This window comes from Alosa pseudoharengus, unplaced genomic scaffold (genome assembly GCF_046254945.1).
Source record: "Alosa pseudoharengus isolate Yale_2024_CS ecotype anadromous, Long Island Sound unplaced genomic scaffold, YU_APseudo_1.1 YU_APseudo_1.1_scf_3, whole genome shotgun sequence".
In the NCBI taxonomy this organism is placed as follows: Eukaryota; Metazoa; Chordata; class Actinopteri; order Clupeiformes; family Clupeidae; genus Alosa; species Alosa pseudoharengus.
Window position 1 is genome coordinate 1,492,370 of NW_027468718.1, and position 10,402 is coordinate 1,502,771.

The window sequence follows — 10,402 nt, forward strand, 5'->3', positions numbered from 1 at the left end:
CTCGGTGGGTGCAAACCGTGTATTTCTACACGCCTCTGTTCCTGAGAAATCCCAAGCTAAACAGTGGCTAGTTTTCATCAAAATCACAGTTTTTTTCTAGAAATGCAGATATAACGTCTTTCATGAAATATGAAGTGTTGCCTGTTACTTACTTGTGTAAACTTTCCGGGAAGTGATCAGCGAGACCTGGCGAGACTGCCACCTAGTGATAGACCCACGAAAATGGCCTGGTTTTGACCTGACGTGCATGCGTCACTGATTCGACCCAAAGCGGCAACCGAGTTATGATAGAATGTCCAGATTGTGCGTTTTCATGAGTTTCACGATCGTCATATATTTAATTTCCATTCATCACAGAGTTCCCAAAATCACATATAAGGTGTGTTAGAGTGTCTAGTTTTCGTAATTAAAAAAAAAAAAGCTAAAACGTAATATTTCTATATAAGTGTATAAAACGTTTTTGGCACTCAACGCATGGGAAGGAAAAACTTAATATTACGTTTTTGGCACTCAATGAGTTAACACAGAGGCTAATACCCCCCCCCCCCTCTCTCTTAACACAGAGGCCAATACCCCCCTCTCTTAACACAGAGGCTAATACCCCCCTCTCTCTTAACACAGAGGCTAATACCCCCCCTTCTCTTAACACAGAGGCTAATACCCCCCCCCCTCTTAACACAGACGCTAATACCCCCCCTCTCTTAACACAGACGCTAAATCCTACTCTCTTCGATGCTCCTATTAACTTTGTGAGGCTCTTTCTGTGCCCTCTCTGTAAGTCTCCATGTATACCCACAAGTCATAGCGTTGTGACAGACACACAGGGTTACCCAAATGGAACTACCCACAATTCATAGTGTTGTGACAGACACAGAGGGTTACCCAAATGCAATTACCCACAATTAATAGCGTTGTGACAGACACAGAGGGTTACCCAAATGGAGGCTGGAAGCTTGAATAAGTAGTAAACAATTTAAAATAGAAACGTGAGTAAACAATTTAAAATAGAAACGTGAGTAAACAATTTAAAATAGAAACGTGAGTAAACAATTTAAAATAGAAACGTGTTTGCAGCACATCGTTGGGGTTGTCAACTTAACGATAGGTCACAGGTGCTGTCTCATTTCCGTAATAGACGTCTGAAGTTCGCCTACAAAAAAGAACTAAAGCTGCCATCTTTGCCCATAGGAGATCCGGGTGTTAATTGAAGCAAACTACCTACTGTATGGCGAGTTGCATTGCAAGCTAGCTCTGGGGTGGCAGAAATCTCACATTTTTCAATTTCAATTTAATTGTGCTTATAGAGCGCCAAAACATTACACATGTATCATGGCGCTTTACAGAGTGTAGACAATCAGAGAAAGAACAAAGAAAAGAAGGCCCATGGGTAACAGGGGCGATGAAAAACTCCCTAGAATTGGAGATATATATAGGAAGAAACCTCGAGCAGATCCACGACTCGAGGGCCTGAGTCGTGGATCTGCTCGAGGTTTCTTCCTATATGTAAAGATGGCAGCCTTTTTGTAGGCGAACTTCATAGGTCTGTTAGCATTTTGATCCCTTACAGCCTCACAAACTCAATTACTTATCAACAGATGTCACTTAAGTCTTGAGGTTTCAACGGATGTCACTTAAAGGACAATTCCGGCGCAAAATGAACTTAGGGGTTAATAACACATGTGTACCGAGTCCGACCGTTCGCTGGGATTTGTTTTCATGATAGTCGAATGTGACCAGTTTTATTGCAAACCGCTAATTAGCGTTTAACGCTAGCCTTCGGGGCACACCTACAGTAGAAAGAAATCGCTATTTCTATACCACTAACAAGGCTCAAAATAGCACCACACTTACACAGTAGCATAATGAGGATCTCTACATGTAAACCGAAGTATTGAGAACTTTGTAAGTGTACAGGCAGTTTATTAAAAAGAAACACATTACCGTTCACGTCTGGTTCACATACAGGCAGGCGCCTTGGGATGTCACTTAAGTCTTCAGGTTTCAACGGATGTCACTTTTACATTATATTACATTACATTACATTTGGCTGACGCATTTTTAGCCAAAGCGTCTAACAAAATGGTAAACAGTTTAAGTTTTAAAGCAATTGTCAACAATTTTAGGACAATTTAAAAAACGGTAGAGTACAGTAAGAATAAGTGCATCAGTGAGTGCTGTTTTTAACAGTTACGTGTCAGTTCAAGACGGCTGGTGAGTGCCAGGATCAGCAAGGCGTGATGTAAGTCAAGTAAGTCTTGAGGTTTCAGGGCTTAGACCTGAGGTTTGAGATTGGGATTCAGCTGTAGACACACAGAAGGCTTTTGTTGATACATTACTTATGAACAAGTAACTGCTGATTCCAGTACTCTTCTAAAAGAGCCGCAGAATAGCTTTGCTTTATTGGGGCTTTTCTGTGAGTAGGAGTCCCATTCCTCTGGGGTACGTCACCTTTGTTTACTGTACACACCCACAGGAAGTGGTCATGTTGAGAATGAGGTAAATAAAAGCAAAATAAGAGTACACATCAAATGTAAATGTAAACATTAATATGCATGTCAAATACCATTACAAACATCTGAAATATACTATCTGATCAAAAACCCTTACAGACATCTGAAATACACACATCCTTGTGTGTTACTGTGAGTGATTCAGACAAAGAGGTACTGTAAGTGTGTGTGTCAGACAGCAGTGGTGTGTGTGTGTGTGTGTGTCAGACAGCAGTGGTGTGTGTATGTGTGTCAGACAGCAGTGGTGTGTGCGTGTCAGACAGCAGCGGTGTGTGTGTGTGTTTGTGTGTCAGACAGCAGTGGTGTGTGTGTGTGTGTGTCAGACAGCAGTGGTGTGTGTGTGTGTGTGTCAGACAGCAGTGGTGTGTGTGTGTGTCAGACAGCAGTGGTGTGTGTGTGTGTGTGTCAGACAGCAGTGGTGTGTGTGTGTGTGTGCGTGTCAGACAGCAGTGGTGTGTGTGTGTGTGTCAGACAGCAGTGGTGTGTGTGTGTGTGTTTTCAGAAACTGTTCTCCGAGGTGCTGGCATGCGGTATCTCAGTTCCTTCCAGAAGCGTTGCTGAGGTGGCGAATGTGTGTGTGTGTGTGTGTGTGAGTGTGTGTGTGTGTGTGAGTGTGTGTGTGTGTGCCAGTGGAGTGGGCGTGTGGAGCGTGTGAGGAGCTTCAGTGGGAGGGGCAAGCTGGACCCCCCCTCTCCCGTCTGGACGATGACCACCTTCAGCCCAGAGCTCACCAGAGCCTCATACTGACCCAACGTGCGCTCAAAACACACCTGCTCTGGCTCCCACTGCAGGAGTGTGTGTGTGTGTGTGTCTGTGCGTGTGTCTAACTGTGTGTATGTGTTAGACTGCATGCCTGTCTGTGTGTGTGTGTGTGTAAGTGGGATTGTTTCCGTGTGCGCAGCTGTGTGTGTGTGTGTCTGCGTGTGTGTGTCCATGTGTGCAGGTGTGTGTGTCTGCGTGTGTGTTTCCGTGTGTGCAGGTGTGTGTGTCTGCGTGTGTGTTTCCGTGTGTGCAGGTGTGTGTGTCTGTGTGTGTGTGTCCATCTTTGTTCCATCCAGCACGATGAGGAGTCGACGACTCTTCGCCAGAGCCTTATCGATGACGTCAAACACAGCTGCAAAGGATCATGGGAAAGACAGGAAGTTAGTTAAAACACTTCCACACTCCAGGCCATGCAGACTAGCTCCCCCACCCTGCAACAAACAGCCAATCATGCAGCACCAAAGCCAATCACAAGCACTCCCCTATCACTACTGGCCAATCAAAAGCTCACTTGAGCAAACACAGCCTGCGATACCAGCCAATCAGCAGCGGCATCAGCTCTGGTGTGCCAGCCAATCACCAGTTAAACATTCTAACATATGTAAGGAAGGAAACCTTCAGGAGTACGACAAGGATTTCAAATGAAATACAACAAACCTTCAAAGATGGTATATCTGAAATAACATGACAGACATGTGAGTGTAATGACACAGTCTGCCTCTAGATGGTGCTGTGGTACTACACAAGTCACTTTAACTAAGTGACCACAAGGGCAATCAACGATCAACAACATAAACAAGCAAGTGAAAAAGTTAATACACGAATAAATAAACTAACAATACTACAATGACAAACTGGATTCGGCAACTTAAAGAAACTAAAGGAGAAATGGGACTCTTTTGACCTAATCTGGTAGCTGTTTTTTGGCCTAATCTGGTAGATGTGTCTGGTAGCTGTGTCCTTTGTCCTAATCTGGTAGCTGTGTCCTTTTCCCTTATCTGGTAGCTGTGTCCTTTGTCTTAATCTGGTAGCTGTGTCTTTTGTCTTAATCTGGTAGCTGTGTCCTTTGTCTTAATCTGGTAGCTGTGTCCTTTTCCCTAATCTGGTAGCTGTTGTCCTTTGTCTTAATCTGGTAACTGTGTCTTTTGTCTTAATCTGGTAGCTGTGTCTTTTGTCTTAATCTGGTAGCTGTGTCCTTTGTCTTAATCTGGTAGCTGTGTCCTTTTCCCTAATCTGGTAGCTGTTGTCCTTTGTCTTAATCTGGTAGCTGTGTCTTTTGTCCTAATCTGGTAGCTGTCTTTTTCCCTAATCTGGTAGCTGTGTCCTTTGTCTTAATCTGGTAGCTGTGTCTTTTGTCCTAATCTGGTAGCTGTCTTTTTCCCTAATCTGGTAGCTGTGCCCTTTGTCTTAATCTGGTAGCTGTGCCCTTTGTCTTAATCTGGTAGCTGTGTCCTTTGTCTTAATCTGGTAGCTGTGTCCTGCTTGAGGGGACCCAGAGACACCTGAGGGAGCATGAATGTGTCTGTGTGTGTCTGTGTGTGTATGTGTGTGTATGTGTCTGTGTGTGTTTGTGTCTGTGTGTGTATGTGTCTGTGTGTGTCTGTGTGTGTATGTGTGTGTATGTGTCTGTGTGTGTTTGTGTCTGTGTGTGTATGTGTCTGTGTGTGTATGTGTGTGTATGTGTGTGTATGTGTCTGTGTGTGTTTGTGTCTGTGTGTGTATGTGTGTGTATGTGTCTGTGTGTGTCTGTGTGTGTATGTGTGTGTATGTGTCTGTGTGTGTTTGTGTCTGTGTGTGTATGTGTGTGTATGTGTCTGTGTGTGTCTGTGTGTGTATGTGTCTGTGTGTGTCTGTGTGTGTATGTGTCTGTGTGTGTATGTGTATGTGTGTGTATGTGTCTGTGTGTGTTTGTGTCTGTGTGTGTATGTGTCTGTGTGTGTCTGTGTGTGTATGTGTCTGTGTGTGTCTGTGTGTGTATGTGTCTGTGTGTGTATGTGTCTGTGTGTGTCTGTGTGTGTATGTGTCTGTGTGTGTATGTGTCTGTGTGTGTTTGTGTCTGTGTGTGTATGTGTACATTTAAATCAGGTTTCCCTTGCGTATACAAGGGATTTGGTCTCTGCATTTATCCCATCCGTGAATTAGTGAACACACAGAGCACACAGTGAACACACAATGAGGTGAAGCACACACTAACCCGGAGCAGTGAGCTGCCTGCTACAGCGACGCTCGGGGAGCAGTGAGGGGTTAGGTGCCTTGCTCAAGGGCACTTCAGCCGTTCCTACTGGTTGGGGACCGAACCGGAAGCTCTAACCAGTAGGCCACGACTGCCTGACTGTGTGTGTGTGTGTGTGTGTGTGTGTGTGTGTGTGTGTGTGTGTTACAGGTGGAATGGTACATGTATTCGCATTGAGAATACACGGTATAAAAATAAATAAAACTCGCGTTCGAATTTATTAATGTAATGCGGAGACTATACGGTATAAAAATAAATAAAACTAGCATGTGAATTCGTTAATGTAATGCGGACTGTTAGGTCCGAGAGTTCTTTAGTTCTGTAGCCCCTGCCTGAGCTCTGACGGGTGCCTAAGTATGTTACAGTTTTTTTGTCAGGTCGACATTCATTGAGTGATGTCGGAACCGAGGTATGAGCCAAACCGTGATTTCTGTGTACCGTTCCACCCCTAGTGTGTGTATGTGTGTGTGTGTGTGCGTGCGTGCGTGCATATGTGTGTGTGTGTGTGTATGTCTATGTGTGTGTATCTATGTGTGTGTGTGTGTTTACCCTGTGTGTGTGTGTGTGTGCATGTATATGTGTGTGTGTGTTTACTCTGTGTGTGTGTGTGTGCGTGCATATGTGTGTGTGTGTTTACTCTGTGTGTGTGTGTGTTTACTCTCTGTGTGTGTGTGTTTACTCTGTGTGTGTGTGTGTGTGCGTGCATATGTGTGTGTGTGTCTACTCTGTGTGTGTCTGTGTGTCTGTGTAAGTGCGTACGTGCATATGTGTGTGTATGTGTGTGTGTGTGTGTGAGTTTACTCTCTGTGTGTGTGTGTGTGTGTGCGTGTGTGTGTGTGTGTTGTGTGTGTGTGTGTTTACTCTGTGTGTGTGTGTGCGCGTGTGTGTTTACTCTGTGTGTGTGTGTGTGCGTGCATATGTGTGTGTCTGTGTGTGTGTGTTTACTCTGTGTGTGTGTGTGTGTTTACTCTGTGCGTGCATATGTGCCTGTGTGTGTGTGTGTGTGTGTGTGTGTGTGTGTGTGTGTGAGCGCATGAACGCACCTTCACCTGGGAGGTCATCTCTGCCTCTGATGAAGAGTTTGTAACCATAGTTACGCTCCAGAACCTCGGGGAGAACCCTAAGAGCAAAGGTCATTGCCATGGAAACGCTGTTCCCACTTGGGTAACTAACATACGCATCATAAAGCTTACCATCTAGGGGAGAGAGAGATAAAGAGAGAGAGAGAGAGGGAGAGAGATAGAGATAGAGAGAGAGGGGATAGAGAAAGAGGGAGAGAGAGATAGAGATGAAAGAATAAATGTATACATAAAGTATAACCCTATGGTAAACGTATTACAGAGTTAAATGTGTGTGCGTGTGTGTGTGTGTGTGTGTGTGTGAGAGAGAGAGAGAGAGAGAGTGTGTGTCTCACCGTATTGTTTGTGCAGAGGGCAAAGTGTGTGTTTGTGTGTGTGTGTGTATGTGTTATGCAGGGTTGGGTAGTAATGGATTAAATGTAATCTAGATTATGTTATCAGATTACAAACTCAAGTAACTATAGTATATAACTATATAAAATGTGTAATCAGATCATAGTTACATTGCTGGGCATTACTTGATTGCATTGCATGTAAATGCAATGGACTATTATCGCTGTTATTATTATTCTTCTTCTTTCGACCAACTTTGACATTCAAAGGCTCTAAAACCACTGAACCGTTTGACGTCATTCAAACACTCCTACAAAGGTCTTGTAACAGAGATTTGTCCAATGTATTTTTCACTTTTGTAAACTTTATACTTTTTGAGATATTTACGATAAAAGAGCAAGAAATTCTCATAGAGTTAACATTGACCGCCTTTGCGGCAACTTTTAGCATTATGACGTGACCTGCAGCTGAAAGCAATCAACAGCTGACCACTGGAGCTGTGAATCTTCTGAACGTCTTCGGCTGCTGTGCCGTGGTCACTTTATTTGCTCGTAAAACTCTCCTTCAGAGGCACATTTCTCTAATTACAGACAAGGTAAGTGTTCCGGTTTTTGGTATTTGAGTCAAACATTATGTTATGTAACGTTAGCGTTAAATATGTATAAAATGATGGGTCACAAATAGCTAAACTAATGTTATAACGTTAGGTAACGTTAACGTTAGGTTTCGATAGCTAACATTAACGACAATCAAACGTAACATAACGTTGGCTCCCAGCTAAGCTAACGTTACATTTGCTCATTACTAACCAGCAGCGTTTTAGAACGTTAACGTAAACCACAGAATTGGTTTCTATTCAACATCAGCTCACTTTCCACAGGTGTATTATCAAGCACCTAGAATGCAGACTGCATGGTGCTTGATTATACTGTGTGAAGGGACCTCATGAAACCCATGATTCATGTTTGTAGTTGGTTATCAAGATACTTAGTATCAAAATTATCCGTCCTTAAAGCCCGTGTTGCAGGTTAACCACCACTGTTGATTAATGGGTACATAAAGCACTTAATATATATATAATTTTAAAAAATGTCTCCAAATGACTCATATGCTTATCAACAGCAACCCTTTTGCAACCCTACAAACCCTTTGCCTTCAACTACTAACTGTTTACGTTTTATATAAAAAAAAAATATGATTAGCTATCAACTATCCTTAAACTGAAAACAATAAAATACAGAATTCTGCTTTGTTTGCAATTTAATATTATAGGCTAGTATTTAACTACCAGCAGCTTGATGGTGCAACAATTGTATTGTACTCTACCTTTTTTTTAATTGTCCTAAAATTGTTGAGAGAATTGTTTAAAAAGCTTAAACTGTAGGGGTTTAAAGATTAACCGATACGTATCGGTATCCGTTTTTAACGTGTAAGATACGGCTACATCGATATGTGAAGCCCCGTATCGGAATAAAAAAGAAATGAACCGGTCGTTATATCGATTTACTTGTTACGAATCGGTTAACAACCTTTTCTGCTCGCTCAGACTCTCATTTACGTTGCAAGCAGCGCGTTCATCCCACTTCCGGTTTTGAAACTACACGATGCACGGATTTGTGGGTAATGCAGTTCGTTTCGGGCTACATTCATTGCCCAAAGTTTTCAAAGGACTTCATTATCCATACATCTACTGCAACTTAAGCATGTGACAACTCGCACTCGGTCGTTTTTTTGACAGTTTTTACTCTTTTGTTTTTCAAAATCCAGCGCGAAATTAAACATGTACTATAGCATTACTAAACAGCAATGATAGTATGTAGAGTAGCCTTACGTTTGATGAAGGGATTTCCTTAATGTTAATGAATAATTTGGCCCTTGCTGCTAAAACGATGCACAAATTATCATTATTTTGTTCATATTCAATCAGGCTTGGAACAAAATAGGCCCAGTTCATTGATATGTAGGCCTATTTTATTCATGTAGGCTAAATGAGAAGGCCCAGATTGTCTTAAGCACTGTTTTATTTTATTTCGGTATTGTCTTACCTCAACAATAGGCTACAGCTCCTTGAAAACAATCAGATATAACTCTATAAAATCTATAAAGTCTATAAATAATGTTGTATTTGGCTGCTGTGTTTGACTGAAATGTAGACTATTCGTTTTTCATTTCATTACAGTATATGATACAAACCTCAGTTTAGATAATCATATTCAAACATTTGTTTTTGCCTAATTGACATGACCATGATAATTGATAACATAAAATTAAGCACCTTAAGCAAATGATAAAAAAATCTTTCAGAATGCTTTCCATTCTTCAACTGCATCGAATTGCATCGAATCGCATCGAATCGTACTGAATCGTTTTTTATGAGCATATATCTTTTCTTGTATCGAATCGTGCCCATGTATCTAGATGTGAATCGTATCGTCTTTTACATAAGAGATTCACACCCCTATTAAACTGTTTACCATGTTAGTCGTTAGGTTAAAAATGTGTCAGCCTAATGTAATGTAACAGCTTCCCTCCTTAGTTGTATTGAACAATTGTACAATTGCAGACATTCTTTGTTTTGGACCGTATATTACATTACGTGTGTGCCGGTCTGTGTGCACACCTGTCAACCATACATCTCTGACAATGTTGCTAGCAACATACCTACTAACATACATTCTTACAAACATGTGACCATATCTCAACATATCTGTGCACATACCATTTAACCATACTGAGACTTATCTCAACATATCTGTTTACATACCATTTAACCATACTGAGACTTATCTCAACATATCTGTGCACATACCATTTAACCATACTGAGACTTATCTCAACATATCTGTGCACATACCATTTAACCATACTGAGACTTATCTCAACATATCTGTGCACATACCATTTAACCATACTGAGACTTATCCGAGATCTACACTGATACATTCTGAACTATATTGTTGTGTGTGGACTATACTAACTATATGGAACATGTATACCTGTGAAATCATATTTGTCAACCATTCACGCCTTTGAATCATATGCTGTGCTTTTAGACCTGTGCTGTGTGAAAATTAAGATTCTAACCTAAGTTCTGTCTAAAACTGATCATCTGAAGGGCTGACTCTTTTATTCTTCAGTGTATATCACCACCAATTTTGACCTAATACCATTAACTGAGGCCTCTAGCTGTTGCTGCCAGTTCAGAATTAAAACTGATAAATAGATAGAAAAGATAGAAGTTCTGTAAGAATGCAAATTCAGTAGACATCTGGTTTCTCCCTGATTATTGGTTAACTTTAAAATAGATTTCAACAACTTAGTTTTTTTGTCTTCAAGCTTGCATTGGTTGTTAAGTGTTCATTAGTGTGTTCTGAGTATCATTCTGCTGTTGTTTCTGCAGTACTGTATTAAAACAAAGAATTTTGATCAATGTTGAATTAACAATTTATTTGTACTGACTGTCATATTAGGGGTTTGCACGGCGT

General features: G+C 41.5%; 1 protein-coding gene across 5 annotated transcripts in view; it reads right to left on the reverse strand.

The window, feature by feature from the left end:
- Nucleotides 1-1,899: 1,899 nt before the first annotated feature.
- Nucleotides 1,900-10,402, reverse strand: part of LOC143100007 (interleukin-1 receptor type 1-like) — a 47,636-nt gene continuing 39,133 nt past the window's right edge. For 2 of the 5 annotated variants that reach the window (XM_076262934.1, XM_076262938.1), the window contains 2 exons: nucleotides 6,549-6,701; nucleotides 1,900-3,624 (listed from right to left, as the gene is read on the reverse strand). In XM_076262934.1, coding sequence (XP_076119049.1) covers nucleotides 2,978-3,624; nucleotides 6,549-6,701 — 800 coding nt within the window. In that variant the 3' untranslated portion in view covers nucleotides 1,900-2,977. Of the gene's footprint in view, nucleotides 3,625-3,929; nucleotides 3,947-6,548; nucleotides 6,702-10,402 lie in introns of all 5 variants that reach the window. The other 3 variants (XM_076262935.1, XM_076262937.1, XM_076262936.1) reach the window with 3 other exon arrangements.